This window comes from Trachemys scripta, chromosome 5 (assembly GCF_013100865.1).
Source record: "Trachemys scripta elegans isolate TJP31775 chromosome 5, CAS_Tse_1.0, whole genome shotgun sequence".
Classification (NCBI taxonomy): Eukaryota; Metazoa; Chordata; order Testudines; family Emydidae; genus Trachemys; species Trachemys scripta.
Window position 1 is genome coordinate 56,754,116 of NC_048302.1, and position 21,412 is coordinate 56,775,527.

General features: G+C 38.5%; 1 protein-coding gene across 1 annotated transcript in view; it reads right to left on the reverse strand.

Annotated features, from left to right (window-relative positions):
- Positions 1-21,412, reverse strand: part of LRBA (LPS responsive beige-like anchor protein) — a 567,906-nt gene that overhangs the window by 496,729 nt on the left and 49,765 nt on the right. The window contains exons 3-5 of the mRNA XM_034771513.1: positions 2,706-2,937; positions 2,444-2,544; positions 235-330 (exon numbers count right to left, since the gene is read on the reverse strand). Coding sequence (XP_034627404.1) covers positions 235-330; positions 2,444-2,544; positions 2,706-2,937 — 429 coding nt within the window. The remainder of the gene's footprint in view (positions 1-234; positions 331-2,443; positions 2,545-2,705; positions 2,938-21,412) is intronic.

The following is a 21,412-nucleotide window of genomic DNA, read 5'->3' on the forward strand; positions in this document are numbered from 1 at the left end:
GCTAAGATGGTTTGTCCTTCCATAAAGGTAGTGCATATTTAATAGTAACATATTTCAGTTAATCTTAATGTAGTTACCACCCTGGAAAAATAGTTCTCTCTAGGAACAATGTCAGACTAGTGAATATAACTGTATAAATGAAACAAAAGAGCCAAATGAGAATAGGAAAGAAAAGAGCCAGTAGTAAGAGGAGGATAACAAATAAAGGTATAGAAAATGTATATAACCACTTACTGCAGCACTTTTTCCTGGAAAGTTGAAGAAGGCATCAGGACCATATTTATGAGGCATGTGTTTTAACACAGACAATAATTTTCCAGCATGTGGTGGCTATTAAAAGAAATTATCACAAATATCAAACATTTGTATTTTATTCTGATACATATTATAATGCATTTTGACACATTTCTTATCCTTCCACAGACAAACACTATGCCACCACATTACTCAAGAGAGTAATAGTCAAGGAAGTGTGTCAACTCAAAATTCATCTTAGACACCAACAGCCCAGTTCTGCTTCAGCTAACTTTTCCTATTGAATTCAGTGGCAGTAATCTCAAAATAAAACTTGAGAGCTTACATCAATTTAATATACACCTCTACTTCGATATAACGCTGTCCTCGGGAGCCAAAAAAATTCTTACCACCTTATAGGTGAAACCACGTTATATCGAACTTGCTTTGATCCGCCAGAGTGTGCAGCCCCGCCCCTTCCTCCCCCCGGAGCACTGCTTTAACGCATTATATCCAAATTCGTGTTATAACGGGATAGAGATGTATCAAGTGTTATAGTTATGGTTGCAGGCCAACAGTTTTAAGACTGTTTTTTCACTTGCCTATAACTTTCCAGAGGTGTGAAACTTTTAATGACTGGTCTTTCTCTGAGGTGACAAGTAAAGAAATTCCTTTAAACTCCCTCAGAGTTACAGGGAGTGTGGGGGAAGAGGGGGAGAATGAAAATCATGTTTTTCTTGTTTTCAGAAGAAACTTCAAACTGTTTGAGCCTAGGAAACAAAAAATAATAAACTTAAAACTTCATATGAAGCCAATCACTGAAGACTAATCACTGTGCCATCTTAAAAAGGTATTTCAAAAATAAATGCTCAAAGCAAATCAAAATGATTCACACATGTGCAGAAAATAATGGGGGGAATGGAGATCACAGTTTAAGTTGACTGTCTGCAGCACTGTGGCACGGCACAAAAAGTTGGATAACTACTGCTGCAGATAGTTAAGTTTAAGATTTAGGCAGCTGTACTATTTCCTAGCAATGCAGCTATGTTTTTCTCCTCTTTTCTCCTCTGTTTTTGTTCTTTAAGAAGAAAATTAAATGCAAACAAGAGAGTCAGGAAATAAAAACATTAACATTGCAAAGAGAACCTTAACTCACTCACACTGAACACATGCAATATTTATAACTACATTCGTCTTAAATCTAAACCTTGATACACAATATTTTCTATGTGAGCAATTTGGAGTTTTGTTTAAAAAGTAAAGTTTTAATTGAGCATTTACATAGGTTTTTATATTTAATAGGTATTTGTTTTTACACAGCAAGAAACCAGATCTGAGAAGTCTTTTCTCTATATTGAGCAGGTTATTTTAGGGGCCACCAAAGCAGGATTACAAATATGTTTTCAAAGAGCTTGGAACAATTATTAAAGCAATTGCTACTTCCATCAAAGTAGCAATTCTGATGTTTAGATTCCACCTGGAGGAGAAAGTACATTTGATAGCATCAGTATCCTATGAGAAAAAAAGTTAACTTTAGGGAGGGAGGTTGTCAGGAGTGTTTGGTTCTCCTATTCCACTCCAGGTGTAAACAGTAAAAAATTTATACTAGGACTTTTCACTTGGAGTTCGCTTTGGAATCAAGCGGCAAGTGATATTACAAGACTGCCTTAAATTCAGATCTTTCTACAAATTCCTACTTTACTAACCGAATCAGTTTCTGCAATATTTACCCGAAAGAAAAAACGAAGTGAGAATAGACACTCTTTGGGTTGTGTATGTGAGAGGTAGTTTTTAATCTACCTTTTTTAAATGTCTACATATTTTTTTTAATCCTCTGCTTTTTTGTTTTCCCTTCATTTCATGTAACTTAGTTATAAAAAGAAAAGCAGGTACCTACTCCCATAAAATTATTTGCAGGTATATAAAGAAGACAAGTGCGACCTTTTTGTCAGGGGGAAACTGGAGACACTAAGTATCAATATTTCTAGAGCGATCAAACGTAAATCTAATTGATAACTTACTCACACTTCTACACCATATATTTTATTACTAATATGCAAAAAGACATCTATTGATAATACTACTCGGGGGATCCCTACATCTTTGATAGCTTTCACATTTGGTTATTAAAAATGTTTGCAAATAGCCCTTTTTGTTTGGAAAGATTAGGAGACAGTATAACCAACATTAAGACAACAAAGTTGTTTACCCATTTTCCTTTTTCTCCTTGGAGTTTGCTGAAGAACAATTTTAGCTCCCGGACCGTCAAATTATAGCTAGCCAGCACTCCCAACATATCAACTAAGAGATCTGAAGGAAAAAATATTAAAATGATATACAGGCAGCTCTGTACATAATGACCAAATGCGTATTCTTTTATTTTGTCAATAAAAGTGCTGTGTTAAGGTTTTATATAAAGACAATCATATTTAGCTCAAATAAACGTATTCTGTTGCCATCTAAAGTCATACCTGCAATCATATTGTCAGCTTTATCAATTCTCTGTAGCACTTGTTCAACAAGCCCCACTTCTGTGCAGACTTGTAGATTCCGTATACTCTTCTTCAGGATTGCTGTAAACATGCTCCATACCTCAGCCTGGCAAGTGATGTCACATTTATCCAGCAAGTCTACCATGCAGATGATACTCTCTCCTTCTTGGATAATAAAGTTCATTTCCAGATCAAAATGTCCCCCAACAAGCTTTAAGGAAAAAAAGGCAAAGCATTAGTAACAATCATTTCCATATATCATTTTACATTTAGGACTTGCTGTGCAAGTTCCCAAGGCTGTGTGTTGAAACATTTACAGAGATTGTGGGGCTGGATTTGGATTAGATTAGGGAAGAGGGATTGGATGGTGGCAGACCGTGAGTCCAATTGCTACTTCTGTTATGGATTCACTGTGTAGCTTTGATGATGTCACTTGACCTTTCTGTGTTTCTGTTTGCCCATCTGTAAAAGCACTTCCCAGATAGGTAATAGAACAGCTGCTGCAAAGAGCTGACCTACCTCACCAAAAAGTGTTGCTCTTTACAAACATTAAACTGCACTTCGGGTATATTAGATGAAAAGTGGATTGAAGTACAGTATCAACTGCAATTTTACTTTGTAAGCAAAGGTTCTATGAGGTTTGGGGGGGTTATTTGTTCATTTTCAAATTATAGCACAAAACAGTTGTATCTGAATGAATGTTAATGATCATTTTAAAAGTGAAGGAACAGCAGCACTGCTTGGAGCCAAACACTAATGATTATGACTCCTGCTACAGATTTGCTAATGCACTTAAATCTAGAAAAGCAACTCTTCAGAACTTTTTGTCATGGACCTTTCTTGAGCAGAAACTGGTGCGTTTGCCACATTGGGGGGTTTCTGATGTGCACAAGGGAACAGCTACAAAGAAATCAAAACTCATCTTCACTTGTGACCTGAACTAGAATTAGAATGTAATTCTCTTGAGGTTAATGTACTAACCTACCAGTCTCACCAGGCCCTCATATTTCTAGACTTTTTTAGCAAGTTAAATTAATATGACTACAGTACTGTGACATCTTAGATATAAATTCAAGTTTGTGTTACATTTTTCCTTCCATTTACAGAAAGACTTTCTAAAAAACAAAACTAAATTTTTGGTGAATTCCGTTTCTTTAGATTTTTCAAGTATTTAGGTGGATGTCACAAAGCACTTTTCCCCTTCTTTCCTCCTCCCCTCATCTGCCTTCCTAAGAAAATAATGTCATGATTTCAATTTGGGGGACACATGAGAAAATCAAATATCGTGATACGTTTGTGGAAGGGTAGTGAGTAAATCTGAAGAGTTAGATGTGGATATTTTCAAAACCAACTAAACATGTGAATTATATTATTTGGACAGGTTTGATCAGTTACTTAGAATGACAGCTTAACAGGATCCAATTAGAAATTCAGTTGATTTCCTTCTTAAAGTTATACTGTGACAGAAGTCATCCCCCCAAAATACTTATTCTCTCTTGCCTTCCCATAAGCCCCTACAGCTCCATTTACTTGGTCAAGTTCTGAGGTCAAGTATGTCTAACAGAACAGAATTGTTGCCCTTAAATATGCTAAGTCAAATCACTGTAGAATATCCAAAAGGTCCTAAATTTTGTTTCCAGGTTGGAAGGAGCACCCTTCAAGATTCTGAACATAAAGCAGTGATGTCAAATTCCATAAGAAATTGAGAAAGCTAGCAAAGGTGACTGAGGTTGTATAAAGAAAAGGAGAGTTTCTGAATGACCATTTAAAAAAGTTATTTATATTTCCCTTCCATTTTCACTTTTCCTGAATTGCAATAATTTAAGTAATTAAAGAAACATCTAACAGAGTATTATCTAGTAAATTCACAGGACTGGGAGTCAGGAGATATGAATTCTATTCCCAGCTTTGCCACCAACTTGATCTCATCTTTATCAAGTCACTCAGTTTCCCCCTTCAGCAAAATGAAGTTCATGTCTATCTTAATTCATTCGTGGTTGCCAAGTGCTTGAGATCATTGGGTGGAATGGGATAAAGTAGTAACATCACAAAACACACTTTAAAAAAAAAAAAAACACTCAGAAAAAAGCCTGAAGACAATTGGATCAAAAACAAGGAAGCCACTCTCAAATTACTATTTTACACTGAATGCAAGCATATCACCCACCCTAATAGATTGATTGCAGCCTTCCTCAAAAGGACAGTCTCCCAAATGAAACTTTACTTTTACTTTTTGGTTTCTTAGTCATACTTGGTGCAAATACAATGGCTATATGTTTGCTGTCAGCTAAGAGTCACACCATAGTTTTTAATTTAATTATATATTTTGTTTAACTAACCAGTCAGGAGCTATCACATCAGAACTGTACAGGTCAACATTTAGTTGCAAATAAGATGACCCCACCTTCACCCTATCACTTCTACTATCAACTCTTCATTTTTGGCTACACACACCATTAACAGTAATCACCCATCCAGGAAGCTATCAAATTAATTTTCCAATCTAACCAGTAAAAACAAATATTTCAGCAGGTATTACATTAAAAGTATATATCTAGTGCAGTCACTAGATTTTAAACATTTCTCCTTTAAGTGTTTTAAGTAATATCTTTTGACAAAAAAATTGACAGGAAAAGCAGTATACATAATGTGGACTATATTTGATATACTCTATGCATGCATACCCATTAGATACACATAAGCACACACACTCTACAGTATGTCATATTAACCCTTTCTAATGGTGATTTGGAACTGATCAACCTTCAAAACACAAATTTGTTTCCAACGACAGGGATCATAATCCAGGCTCATGCACTGGCTAGTTATTATCTGAGCTGCAATAATGGCTGTGCACAGCAAAATGTAATCTTCCCAAATGTCACAGTAAGTTATGAATATCTGAGCAGCTTAATGCACCTTACTAGCCATGAAGTGTGAGAATGTAATCTTATTACTTTTTTATGGTTGTATTTTTTTGAATAATGTAGCCTTTGAACTGATGTATAGTCTTTCCCTGCACTTTAGCATGATTTGGTCTCCTGTGTCATACAGTACATTTTTCAAAACTCTCCAATTCAACGTATTTTAAGTCTTAGACTGAACTTCATAAACATTCTTTATAGCAACCCACAGGGTGGCATAACATTTTCTTTCTATAGGGTGTAGTATAATGTGTAAGCATACAGCAATGATTTTAAAGCATAGTGTTCTAAGTATTCTAATACATCTTCACAAATTTTACATTATGTCTTTAACATCTGCCAGTTATATTTACTTTCAGAAAAGAAAGTCATAACATCAATAGCTGGAGCTCTTCAGTAAGCACAAGGAATTTCTGCATTTGATACTTTGAGACTAGGAAGAATGTATGCACTCTTCAATTCCAAGCCAACACAAACAGTCAAGCCTTAAATGTGTTTCTCTCTTTCCTAACCTTTCTAGAAATCAGCAGATTAGGAGTGAACTGTGCATGTTAAGGTTTCCCTGTGTTAGCAAAACCTAGAGATGAGGAGACAATAAAACAAATTTAAAGATGGGAATGAAATGACTGCTAGGAATTTTCCGTCTGACTTCAGATGGAAGGAGGATTCACAAGATATAGGAAGAGCTGCTGGGGCTTGTTTATTTGGTGAAGCTACTGCCCCAGATACAGAAATTTTCAGACTTAACACATAATTAGGAGGTTGCTCTGAATATAAAGTAGCTACCAAACTCTGCCCTACTTGAAGATCAAGATTTAAGGATCTGGAATTATAATTACAGGGCAGCTGTATATGCCACTAATGAAAACATTTAAGAAACTTCAGGTAAATAGGGAACTCCTTTCCATGCATGGTGTAGCAAAAGTAACTAAATTCAGTCTGAGACCACAATTAACTTTTGTTTAGGAACAGTCCAAATCCACAGCACTGAGAAAGCCACTGAAGTATACTAATTTAACTATTTTTTTCCATCTTCTCCTCTGAAAGTTTAAAATGAGAGATAGACATGAAAACTGAAAGAGAAAAGTAACTTTTTTTCCTCTTTTTCTGTTGCTTTCCTGTCAAGCTCCTATCATTTACCTAGCAAACAACATAGGTTTGTAAACTTAGGGCAGGGTATAGCAAGAGTGGCATCTCCCACTCATTTCACACCCACGTTTACCAAGCTACTTTTGTATGGTCCAATTAATTTTACTATTATTGACAGTGTGATCAGAAGTGCTGAATTAGAAAAATAAGGTAATGTAGAAACCCTTATAGAGGTTAAGAAAAGTGAACCCCACATTTAAATTTCCTCTGCTGCCTCATGGGGATGTCTCTCACATTGGAGTCTTGGTAATATAAGGGTTTTGGGACATACACTGACGGGAGAGAGGGTTTGAGTCTCCTACTGACGCTCCCCATTGTGATGGTCAATATGGCACTACATTTAATTTTTGAACACAGTATGGATCACTGCACAGATAATTTTATATTCTGAATTCAAAGCTATGATTTCCCTCTTTGCGATAGCCTTAAGCATATGCCTACAACACAATTTAAGGTGTAACTGAAGTGCAGGTATGCCTACCCATGCCTGCTTTAATCTAGCCTGCATAGGTAACAGCAGCTGTCCAGATGCAGCAGCACAGGCTTCAGCATTGGCCAGCCACCCAAGTACCTGCCTACCAGAGACCCGGGCTATATATTTGAGTTATTAGCCCCTTTTGGGGGTCTGTGCTGCCATCTTCTCTGCTACACGAGCTAGACCAATCTAACATAGGTATGCCTACTGCGCTACAATTATACCTTACATTGCAATGTAGGTGTACTGTCAGAGACAATAGAGGAGAGTCACATCTTACGCGGGGGTTAGGTTCTAAAGTCAGCGCGTAAGGCGAAAATCGTGTATAGTCAAACGCTCGAGTGGAATGGTGGGTGGGATCGCCCGCACTACAGGTACAGTATTTAAATGGTTATTTTTCTCTTTTTTGTTTTGCCGAGTGCGTATAGTTAAAATCGTGTAAGTTAAATGCGCCTATGATGCGACTCCACTGTATATCATCTCCTCCCCCTCGTCAAAAGGAAGAGGAAAGTTTTGCTTCTAAGGCCTGGCCTACACTACAGGGTTAGGTCGAATTTAGCCATGTTAGGTCGATTTAAAAATGAATGCGTCCACACAACCAACCGCATTCCGTCGAGCTAAAGGGCTTTTAAAATCAACTTCTGTACTCCTCCCCAACAAGGGGAGTAGCGCTAAAATCGACTTTGCTGGGTCAAATTTGGGTTAGTGCTGATGCAAATCAACAGTATTGGCCTCCGGGAGCTATCCCAGAGTGCTCCAGTGTGACCGCTCTGGACAGCACTTTGAACTCCGATGCACTAGCCAGGTACCCAGGAAAAGCCCTGGGAACTTTTTAATTTCATTTCCTGTTTGGTCAGCATGGCGAGCTCAGCAGCACAGGTGACCATGCAGTCCCCCCAGAATCATAGAGCATAGAATGTTTCTACGCTCCCCCTATCGCCTCCGTCCCTGAGGTTAAATATAATAATATAATTATTATTAGGTTATCGTAGATTAGAAAGCGAAAAAAACGCACTTGCGATGACATGTTTTCCGAGCTCATGCAGTCCTCCTGCACTGATAGGGCACAGCTTAATGCATGGAGGCATTCAGTGGCAGAGGCCAGGAAAGAATTAAGTGAGCGCAAAGAGTGGAGGCAGGACGTGATGCTGAGGCTAATGGGGGAGCAAACGGACATGATGAAGCATCTGTTGGAGCTGCAGGAAAGCCAACAAGAGCACAGACCCCCGCTGCATCCACTGTATAACCGCCTACCCTTCTCCCCATGTTGCATAGCCTCCTCACCCAGATGCCCAAGAATACGGGGCTCTGGTCACTCCACTACAGAGGATGGCCCAAGAAACAGAAGGCTGTCATTCAAACAGTTTGATTTTTACTGTGGCTACAATAAGCAATGTGGCCTTGTCCTTCCCTCCTTCCCCACCCCACCCGGGCTACCTTGTCAGTTATTTCTTTTTTTTAATTAATAATTAAAGAAAGAATGCATGGTTTCAAAACAATGGTTACTTTATTTCGAAGGGGAGAGGGTGGTTGACTTACAGGGAATTAAAATCAACAAAGGAGGCGGGTTTGCATCAAGGAGAAACACACAATGGTCACACTGAAGCTTGGCCAATCATGAAACTGCTTTTCAAAGCTCTCTGATGCAAGCGCGCCTTATTGTGCTCTTCTAATCGCCCTAGTGTCTGGTATGAAACGATTGTCTGCCATTGCTTTTCACGGATGGAGGGGCGACTGACGACATGTATCCAAAACCACCAGTGACAATGTTTTTGCTCCATCAGGCATTGGGAGCTTAACCCAGAATTACAATGGGTGGCGGAGACTGCGGGATAGCTACCACTCAGAGCACCACTCCGTAAGTCGATGCTTGCCACAGTAGTGAGGACGCACTCCGCCGACTCAATGCGCTTAGTGTGGACATATGCAATTGACTGTATAAAATCAATTTCTAAAAATCAACTTCTATAAAATCGACCTAATTTTGTAATGTAGACATACCCTAAGAAACAAGATTCTTTAGGATTTCAGATCAATAAGAATGTTTAAGTGTATAAGCCAATACTCATTTTTGTGGTTTACGACCAGTTTTTCCTCAAATTACATGCTAAGACTTGAGTTTGTGGTTTTAGGTTTCCACTACAGAAGCTGAAAGCACACATCTGTGTCCTGTCTACATGGGCAAAAAAGATGATTCTTTCCTGTCTTGTTAGTCTGTGGTACAACACAGCCAACTCAAACCACTTAATGGTGTTTACCTGTCTACATATTATTGAAGATGCTTCAATTGAGTTAAGCTAGCTCAACTGACAATTTAACAATTTTAAAAAAGCATCCTTTTTGCCCATGTAAAAACAGGACCCTAGAGATAAGAACCCTCCTTAAACTGTTGATATGACCTATAACAAGAGAAGAGAATTAAGAAGCAACATCCTACCCCTGTTGATTCCACCTCTCTATCCAGATATCAGTTGAGCCTCATCCACTCTGATCAGGTTAGTTTGTGTTTTAGCAGTGCTTGCACGATTTTTACATGTTGCACATTTTAAAATAGTCAACTACCATGTTTTAAAGCAAAGAGGAACTGATTCTACAGCAAGCTAAAAACAGCTTAAAATTGTTTTGGTTTTACATTGACTTATTTTAATATCTGGCTTAGTACTTGGATCCACATTTACTTATGTATTTATAAAGCACAAAGAATGCTCTTCTAGAAAGGGACAATTGAGGCCTTTTATCATTGGTCACAACTCCCATTGAATTTAAATGGTTCCCAAGGCTAAATCTGACCCAATGAAAAAAAATGTTTTTAAATTAAAGTAACTATACATGTTTTCGTGTTATCAGTTTGCTATTTTAACAGCATCATTTTACAAGTTTTATTAGTTCAAAGCGCAAGATTATAGCAAAGCCCTTATGGAAAAAAGCACATGAACAAACTAACACAGTTCAAACTCAAAATATTAAATCATTCCACATCTGATGATGAATTTAGCATTTGTGAAAGGTGCCAGCTTGACAGCATGGAAAATGAAGATTTCTGTTTCAGTTCTGGCAATCATTTAATTCAAAGTTAAAAAATATAAGTCTATTGTAGACAAACCCTGTGGGGTAAAAGTACGACCACAGATGCCTCCCAGGTATTAGGGGAGTTTAGTCCCTTCTCCCATAATATTTTGGGCCACAACAACGAGCAAAAATTGCCCAGAATGCACTGTACTTGACAGCAATGTCAGGAGCCATCATACATATCTAGGTACTATACACAAAAATCAACAACTCCAGTGGGCATGCACAGCACAACTGCATGTCAGATTACACAGGTGCAGCACTGACATCTTAGAGTCACTCCAGCATTCAACTAGGATGATTCCATCAATTGATTTTATGCAGACTGATCTCTCCAACATAGACAAAGCCTTTTTCCCCATTCAATTATTTTCCTCTGTCATGACTGCACTGCTGTCATCCTCACACCTGAAACTAGGAAAATGAATGAAACTACCAATTGTTTTCTCATAAACCAAACAACTTCTGGTCGCTTCTAACTTAGACTGCACTCAGAAACAGTGACCCATGAATAGACATGCTATCCTAGTTTTAAAAAGTTGTGTAACGTTTTGTTGTAAGTCTAAATCTAGATAAAATGTACGCCCTTTTTCCCCCAAAACCTTTTCCAGTTTCTGCATTAATAGCCTTAAATATGGCCTTTATTTTAAAAATGAATTTATTTCAGCACATTTTAATCTGAGACACCGTTTAAATATATACAAGTAAGATATGACTCCAAGTTATGGTCTAATAATATGCAGATTTGTGCCTCCATACAGGAGATGAAATTTCGTAAATCCATTACATCAGATTCATATATGTGCATTGAAAGCCACTAAATCATTTAAACCATGATACAGAGAACCTTTTTAAATTTGCATTTATCTACAGTAAATACTGCCATGTTCTTTAATAGCTTGCTAGTGCAATCTTGGAAAACTAGTGATTTATGGTTGTGACATATTTTAAAAATCAGAAATCCGTCATTGTATGACAGCCAGTAGAAAGTCAGTTCAAGTTACATTACTCTGAATTTAAAGTCACTAGAATGTGAAAAGCACTATGCCATGTTACTATTTCAGTTACCCCGCTATTTACCTCCCTACTTTACAGAATTCTTTATCTGTAATATTTCTAAGTTTTACAAAATATTTTCATTTCAATTTTTAATATTCTTATAAATAGATTATTTCAGGGTCTAGGCACCTTGATGTTTTATTAAAACCACTTAATCCCACAAAGACAAATCCAGAAACAAACTCACCAGCTAACAAACAGCCATATCCTTAGAACAGAAGATTGAAGCGTGGTCTGCCCTTAAAAGTTAGGTTGACATAGCTATGTTGGTCAGGAGTCTCAAAAATCTACACCCCTGTCCAACGCAGCTATGTTGACAGAAGAATGCTTCCATCTATATAGCTACCTTCGTTCAAGGACATAGTTATCCTACACCAGTAGTTCTCAAATATTTTTTTTCATGGACCACATGAAAATTGCTGAGGGTCTCGGCGAACCACTTAATGATCTTCCCAAATGTTGTTTGTACCATTAGCTAACTATTGTAAAGTGCTTTGGATAAAAGCGTTATATAAAAAACAAACTTAATAATAAACTTTTTTTGTTCTACAAATAAAAGCACACAACTCATCTTTTAATATCAGTAGTCTTACCTTTCTAATGCGATGAATGTGCCCTCTCTCCCCTGCCACAACAGCCCCTGAGCTGGGGCTGGGAAGGAGGGGGGTCTCTCCCTGGCAGCCACAGCCCTGGAGGTGGGGAAAGTCGCCTCTTTCTCTGGCCACCGCAGTCCTGCACATGCCAAACTCCTTATCACCCTCTCTTCTCATCCCACTGCCTCCTCCCACCTACCCCTTATTCCCCCCCAGGCCACCACATCACCTTACATGTGTCTCTTGTCCAGGCACCTAAATAGTGGAACCACTCCTACGCAGTTCCACTAATTAGGTGGGTGGCCCTTCATTCTCTCGTGTGCGGCTGCCCAGGTGCACACCTTAGAGGGAATGACCTGTGGACCACCTGAATGAAGCTCACAGACCATTGGTGGTCCATGGACCACAGTTTGAGAACCTCTGTCCTACAGCAATGGAAAACCCCTTCAGTTAGCGCAGGCGGCATCTGTAATATGAGGGGGTTATGCCAGCATAGCTATGGAAACATCGCTATAACGGTACAGTCTCCGTAGCGTAGATATTCCTTGAATGCCTCAGTCAGTGCCCAGCCATGGGTGGTTGGTGAGCCCTGGTCAGCTGCTAAGTTGCGATCGGGAGATGAGTAGCAGGGTCAGGAGCAAGCCAGGTCAAAAGGCTGGAAAGTCAGGGTCAGGTACCAAGTTGTAGGCAGCAGGCAATAGCAGCACTGGAGTCGAGACAGATCAGGATACCAGGAAGTCAAGGTTTGGTGCCAGGTTACAGACAGCAATTGAATAGTGAAGTCAAGGACAAACCAGGGTCAGAAGCCAGAGATTATGGTCCACCACAAACAGGGTCTGGAGCAGAAGCAGGCAGGCAGGCGGTCTGTGTTGTTGCTCAGTTGGCTTCTCATGATGGCTTCCTGATTTAAGTATCAGTACTGGTCGATCAGTGAGCTATGAGGGTCCGCCATGCAGGCCCTACTGGGCACTACCTCCTGCTGAGTTTAGCCTCATAGGGCTCTCCTGTGGGAGCCAAACCTAAGCCTCCAGTGGCGATGCAAAGATGTCAGCAGCCCAGAATCCCCATGATCCCAGGTTCTAGCTTTGCAGGTTCTTAAACTCAGTGCCCCATGTACCAATCCTCAGAAGACTGCCTCTCCTTCCCCCTTGGTTTTTCACCCCACAAAACAGCTAAAAGGATGGGTTTTGCAACATGCTACAAAAATAAGTGCACAATCTGCAGTTTCTTTGGTTTCCCCAAACAGAGTGTAGCCCCACTCTGGCATGCATTGCACTAACCTAGGGGTTGGCAATCTGCGGCTCTTTGGCTGCCCCCTTGCGGTCAGCCATTTTTTGAGTGGCTGCGAGGTGGGGGCTCTGGCTGGGAGACTTACCACAGGTGACTCCCGGCCAGCAGCACAGCAGGGGTCAGCAGGCTGCCTGCCTCCCCTAGCCCCACACCGCTCCCGGAAGCGACTGGCTGCTGGCACATCTCTGCGCACCCATTGGGGGGAGGGGAGCAGCGGGTATTCGTGCACTGCCAGCACTCACAAGCGCCACCCCAGCAGAAGCCACCTCCTCCCCACTAGGGATTCGGAGTCTGATACAACGCCAGGGTGAGGGTCTCATAAGCACATAATCCACTGCAGCATAGGTGTAGTGATTATGTTGTTGCGGGGACGCAATGCTCGTGGCACCCTGTGATTCAGAAGGGCAGAGACCACTCAGTCTCCAGCACACACGTTGTACAGTGACATCGCATTACTGTGACCCCCTGCCAGGATACTGGCCTTATTCATAGCCTTACTTGAAGGACTGTTGCATCATTACAGGCCCTGTAGCAAATGCATTTTAACAAACCCAAATCTGAATGCATGTATTTGCAGGAGAGATGGGTCCAAACTTATTTGTAGGTCAGTAACATCAATAGGCCCCAACTGAGATCAGGTCCCCATTGTGCTAGGTACTGTACAAACGCAAGTGGGGTGCCTACATTGCAATCAGAAGCATGACTGCAGCTCTGCTAGCTTTAATCTACCTACCCTGGCTAAAGATATCAGTGAAGGTGCAGCGTCATGGACCCAGCTACCTACCCAGGCTGTGGGCAGTCTGGTACAGTCCTTGCTGAAGCACCTAGATTCTAATCGCATTAAAAGTATTGGTGAGTAGTAATAACTTTAATATGTTCAACTATTATTAGTTGATAAATTCTAACTCTACAAGTAGCTTTGCGTGTGATGTGGCTCTAGAAATATTTTGGTCAAAGACAAAAATAAAAAAAATGGCTCTTCTTTGAAAGGTTGCCGACCCCTGCACTAACCTAATATTCAGGTGACTAAATCCCTCTAGGGAGCACAGATAGGATCAGACAGCACGTGTTTAAAGGTGTTAACCCTAACTATAGTAGGTGCCAGCACATTTTTAAATATCACTTAATATACATTAGCTAACTTTAAAATTAAAAATCACACCTGTTTTCTAGTCTACCCTACCAGTTCTGCTGAACAATAAGCAGCGATAAGTTAACATAAGGTGAGGTAACACCAACTTTTGCATGTTTGTTTTTTTTCCAAGTGGCCCATCTTTATGCTATCAGAATGTGTGCATACAAATGAACAAAATGAATGAATATTAGAGCTGGAGACTATTTAGTTAGAGAAGCACAAAGTAATATGAGGAAGACAGATTTTTTTTTTTAAAGGACAGATTTAAAAAGTTTAAAAAAAAATTTTTAATCTTTCCTCTGCAAAACTTAGTAAATATTTTTCTAAGAATTGTCTTATGAAGATATGCCCTTAGAACTAAAATTCTTCTAGCTATGGAGTAGCTATAATTGATTCCATAATTTTTATACATACAAACACTGACAACATTGTAACTAATATTGAATTATATGTATGCACACTTCTGTCCATATGGATAGATGTACTCATACACAGCATGTTAATATGTCACATTTGGCTGTGAATTCCAATTTTAGGCTAAGATAACTCAAAATGTTTTTATTTAAGGTAAACATATTCCTACAAGTCTTTCAGTGCATCTTGCCTCTATGTCCGTCTTCTAGATCGTAAGCTCTTTGGGACTTAGTATTATGGATTTCTGTGTATTGTACAGCACCAATTACATTATCCACGCTTAAAAAGTAAATACGTAAAAAATTTTAACTGTAAAGCAGCTGCTCTTGTAATACATTGCTAATGAGAATTTCAGTAATCCATTTCTCCACTGTGACTCCCTGTCCTTCATTTTGATCTCAAAACAGTGAAATCTTAATTTTACTTAAGCTTAAAAAGTTAGATCTTGAAATAAGATGTTGCCACTGGTTTCTTTTGATGAGTTGCCAGATGCTTTTATCTCTGTTCTTCATGATCCTACACCCTTCTCTGTAAAGCCAAAACAGCACTGACTATAAACTAGTTCAGGTAGATGTAAATTTAGATTTTCCCAAGCAGCTCTACCAATCCAGTTGTAATTCCAGTACTGAGTCTCTCTACGAAGGAGGGACATTTCTCAGTTGTGCCACATTGCGTGGTAGTTACACAATGTGTAATATGCACTGATGGGAATTAAAAGGAAACCAAACTCACTTATAAACTGATCAGGATATAAAACCAGGTCTCAGAATACAAAAATCCCTGAATCACATAATGTACATTATGAAAAAGGCAATTTTACTCTATTCTTGTGCCACCAACAGACAAGAGAGCTATTCTTCAGTCTGCGCCCTTATGTCCAACTAAAATCTTTCTATTAGATTCTTTAAAATCAGGAAACCAACAACTGTTAGACAAGAGGGGTTTGAAATAAAAGTCTGACATAAGCAAACAATTAGCTAGCAAAATGTTCATTTTCTGTATCCGTAATTGCCACTAAAAGAGACTTCTGGGCTTCTAACAGAAGTACTATGAAGAACAAGACAGCAGAGATCAGGTTAATTAACTGATCTGAACAGACTGCAGATCTCCGCAGCCAAAAGCAGCATCTGCTGAGGCTTGACCATTTTTTGAAGCTTTATGCAACTTAATCAGCAGGTTTAATTCCAAAACTCAGACACAAACCCAGATAATCCTGGAAATAACGTGGTTCCCAATATTGCAAGCCATTTTATTTTAGTTATTTATATTTGCAAAGAAAAAACTTGTTCTGGAATGACAACCAGCACTAGAATTTAGAAGAATGTTTTAACATTACTCTCTTGCTTTCTCACTCGAATCAAAATGAAACATAATCCCCTGGATCAAGCTACAATAGATATCCTGAAGAAGGCTGTAGCCAAACATAAAATGGTAATGTGCAAGGTGGTGTTTCTTAGAATATGCTTTTCTTCTGAAAAGTGAGATTAACAGACGACAATAAATCTTTTTCCTCATCCACGCTTTCACTGAAATATCTGGCCCTAAAAAAACCTGCTAGAATTGAACACTAAGAAAGTATCATCTTAAAAGGGAGAGGATAATGCCACCAAAACAAAATGAAGAAAGGACAATCTCCTTAGTAATAAATTTAGACTGATGTCATTCTTTGCTTTAGATAGGAAGTTCTTTTTAAAATTTTGTGCAGAAGTTGCATGCCTACAAATTGTCTTTCATCTCTCTGGGCGTTCAGGCAACTTTACATTTAATCCATCCTAGTGAAATTCTACACTTTTATTTACTGATAGCACAAGGAATGTCAATTTCAAAGAAGAAAAATCACTCCATCTTATATCATCTATTACAAGCAAGACATCAGGACTCAAAGTATAGCTGCATTGTGAAAAATAACTAAAAATGACAGTGGGTTTTGATATTTATCATATCAATGTATCAACTCAGAGCAAATATGCTTAGTTTACAAGTAAAGCAATGTTTCACTCAACTGCCCATCCCAAAAATTCAACCTGGGATCTAACAGTCAAGCTAGGTTCTTTCCTTCTGGGATAGCACCACCAGCAATAAAATTTTCCAAGCCAAATTCGGAACTGAGTGCATCATCATCTTTGCAAACCCCTAACGCTTTCAAATTAGGGTCTTGGCAACATCATTATCTTCAACTGGTTTTCACATGGGTAATTGCTTGCTTACAAGGGGAACAGACTGAGTAAGATGCCATTGATGCTAGCCTCAGTAGACCAACATTTTAAGGGAAGAGTTGAAGAAAAATCTGGAATTACCAACACTAAAATGAGGCATGACGAAGTGGTCTAATGCTGAGAATGACACAAATAGTGTCATCATTAGATCATTGCATATAGTGGAGTATCTTGAGGTTCATAAATATTAGTTTCTAAAGAAAAACAGTATGAAAAACATTTTTTATTTTAGACCTGGTTTACCAGTGTAGCTGTTTTGGTTAGATGTGTGATTTGTTTTTACTGAAACAATTATATTGGTACAATTAGTGCGGTTATACCAGTATAGCACATTGCCATTCCCATACAGAAAGAAGCCATACTAATATCAACACTGTTATACCAATATATTTACATCCACACTACGGTGATTAAAGCAATTTGTGCATGTAGACAAGGCCTTACTTGATTTATTTTTATTTTACCAATTAAGATCCAAAAATCTAGGTGCATTGTATTTTGCAAATTTCTGTAAAAGGCATGTACAAAAAGAGCTGAATTAATGACCGATTTTTCAGTTCATTGGCAGCATAAAAGAATTTTGATTTGTTTGAACAATCCAAAGTTTGTGAAAAATTTAAGCGTATTGAAAAAAAATCTGTTTAAGGTATTTTTAAAGAGCTAGCTTCATAGAACAGGAGGAGGGATGGTTGTGGCAGCAGCATCACCTCCCTTATAGCCATTAGCCCAGTGCTTACGGCATACACCTGGGACATGAGACCCAGCTTCCATTTCCCCCACTACCTGATGTAAACACAAGATTTAAACTTGGGTCTCCCTCATTGCAGGAAAGAATCTTAATCCACTGGACTATGGAATATTCTGGTGTGGGTCTCAATCTCTGTTGAAGCTATTGCATTGTGTATAAATATTTTACTAGTCATTGAAGCAGGAACTGGAACTTGTATGAACCACATCTCACTCTCTGTGGCCAAATTATTCATTGTCATTCATACTCAGATTCCAAGGCCAGAAGGGACCATTGTGCTCGTCTACTCTGACCATCTGTGCAACACGTCGTAGAACTTCCCCAAAATAATTCCTAGAGTAGATTTAAAAAAGGGGAAAAAAAATCAATGTAAACAGAAGAGACTGATACCCACAGCAGAATATTCCAGTCTAGTGAATAGGGCACTCTCCTGCAACGCAGGAGACTCAAGTTCAAATCCCATCTCCAAATGGGAGATGGCAGCGGGGGAATTGAACCAGGTCTCCCACATTCCAGTGCTCTAACCACTCAGCTAAAGATTACAAGAAGGGTGGCAGTGACACCACCCTTCCTCCCTCTCCCCATTTTGTGAATGGTGCCTAAATTGCGGAAAAACATTTTGGTTGAAACTATTTGGTGAATTTGCATCAAATTTGCAAATAGTTTTGGGTCAACTTTGCACATTTAGAGCGAGGTAAGGGATTGACTCTATGTACACAGATTTGCAGAGACAACAGGGTTGAGGTCTGTCATTTCTCACTTCTATATAGTATTTATTTATTTATTTATTTAAAAACAATTTTGCTGTTAACAAGCATGTTATCTCTGGAGACAAATCCGGAGTTGGAGAACTGCAAACTAAGCATTTCTTCTAGACTGAGCACTGAGTCCCATTGGATAGATAGAAAGATTAACCTAAATAATCTATACAGAAGCCCCTGGAACCACATAAGATTGGGTCCCTAATCCATGAACTATTGGAACTCATTTACAAAACTTTTCTTAAACATTACATAAATATATTGTCTCATACATAAAATTAGAATTTATAATCCCTATTCCATGAGATATCTTTGAGCTATAATGTATCATAATTAAAATGATCTTTCCTCAAAAAGCATTTTATCAAAAAAATCTGATTTAAATAAAAACATCTGGCTTTTTTTATTTTATTTTTTTTTTAAAAAGTCATTGATTTTTATCCACCCTGCAGAGAATAACTATCAGGCTGAGTCCATGGACATTTGTGAGCAGAACAAAACAACATGATCAGTACCAGAACCATTTTCTAAGGAGGAAAAATTTGACGTTGAAGTAGGCACAGCAGAGGAGCTGCTTGAGGCAAATAGCAATAAAGGAAAAGAAAACAGCAAAAGGCAAAGATCAGACTAAATAAAGTAACTTGTCTTACACCTAATATAGAATATTTATTTTTCATTTTAAGTCAGAAAGGTTACGTGGTCAATTACCATCTTTGTCAATCAGCATCAGGTAATTTGAATGCTATACATCAGTCTTTCCTAAAAGTAGCAAAGGTAGCATATGATTGGAGCCTGTCCTTAAAGCACACTCCAAAATAGCATATTAATTTATATATTCTGTATCAGCACACAGTACTATGAGTATATATAATTTTAAATAATCCAAAGCAAAACATCTGCGCTCTCAGTCATAATAGGATTGTATACATCTTTAGATTATTATAACAGGTCTACCAGTACACAAAAACACAACTGATGAGCACCATCTTATGGGCATTTGAGGTAACAGATTCTGAAGGCCAAGAGACTATTACTGTAAATCTCTAATAACATTTAGATGTGTGAAAGATAACCACACAGCGTTTTCTCCACCTCCCCCCAAACACATCCAAATGAAGTAATACATGAACTATGGTAAGAAAAATATAGTTTAAATATTTAAAGATACTTATATTTGAAAATATTGCACAACTTTATCTGAAACTTAATCTTAAATTGCTCCTATTGCTAATCTGTGAATATATTTGATACGCCTAACACTTTGGAATCCAGGTTAAGACACAATGCCCTAGTCAGTGAAACCAGATTTTTAAAGGTATTCAGGCACCTAAAGATTAAGAGAGGTGCTTAATCAGATATTCACAAGTGCCTCAGCACCTATCTGCATCTTCAAGCATCTGAATACCTTTAAAAATCTGGCCCTACGTGAATTAGAATTTATTACGTGAGAATGAAGGGCAAAAATAATGTGTTGAAGAACATCGTGAGGACAGCAACATTGATGTAATTGTTAATATTACATTTTAGCATCCATTTAAGGAGGTTTACAATAAAGTTGAACAAGGCACATACACGGAAAAGTCATTCTGAAACTAGTTTTTAAATGTTACTACACCTCTAACCTGATATAACACTGTCCTCAGGAGCCAAAAAAATCTTACCACGTTATAGGTGAAACCGCGTTATATCGAACTTGCTTTGATCTGCCAGAGTGCGCAGCCCCACTTCCCCATCGTCCTCCCGGAGCACTGCTTTACCGCATTATATCCGAATTCGTGTTACATCAGGTCGCGTTATATCAGTATAGAGGTGTATTTATTTATTTTCCTTTACGATTCAGTGAACCATAATTTGTTTCAATACTGAATGAAACCGTAATGACTGCTCTTTTAGGTTAGTTCCCTTAAGTGCTGGCAGGCTACAAATGTTACTTTCCTTAAGGCAGTAGTATGGGCTATACTAGTTTGAGTACTTGATACCCAACAATACAATTATTCTCTCACCTGAAATTTTACCCAGTAAGAGCAATACCTCAGAGAGAACCTCTGTGTCAGCTTCTCCATCAGTTCAGGTTACAAAGACCCATGTGCTGAAGCTCACAGTATTTTAATCAAATGTCTTTCTCTAATGAAGAGGAAGACAAACTCAGTAATCATAAATAGTAGTAAATGTAGGCTAAGTAAAACGAACACACCATGCAGATGGAATAAGGGAAGTCACCCAACATGCTACTGTCATCAGAGTTTGTAATACTTATTATGACATAGAAGAGCCGCCAAAATGAAGAGATGCTAATCTCTGTTTTGGTGGGATGGCGTTGAGAGCTGAGTGGAGAGTTAGGGCATAGCAATTCTTGTAGACCAGGGTTTCTCAAACTAGGGGTCAGAACCCCTCAGAGGGGTCGCGAGGTTATTACATGGGGGGTCACGAGCTGTCAGCTTCCACCTCAAGCCCCAGTTTGCGTCCAGCATTTATAATTGTGTTAAATATATAAAAAAAGTATCTAATTTATAAAGGGGGTCTCAGAGGCTTGTTATGTGAAAGGGGTCACCAGTACAAAGGTTTGAGAACCACTGTTGTAGACCCTTACGTTCTCAAAGTACAAAGAGGAGATTTTAAATTGCGAATGTATTTAAAAAGCAATAATTCCTGAAGAAACAAGATTTTGCAATTCCTTTAGTCATTTAAAAAAAGGAACCATGTTTACACACTTTACAAAGTCAATCCATGAATCTATTGACAAGGGTAATAGCAATGCCATTTATCTCTCAGTATCCCTGGAAAGAAAGATGATCTGTTCATGAGCATGTGGGCCAAACACCTTTGTCTCAGTTTCATCTTGCAAGTTTGAAG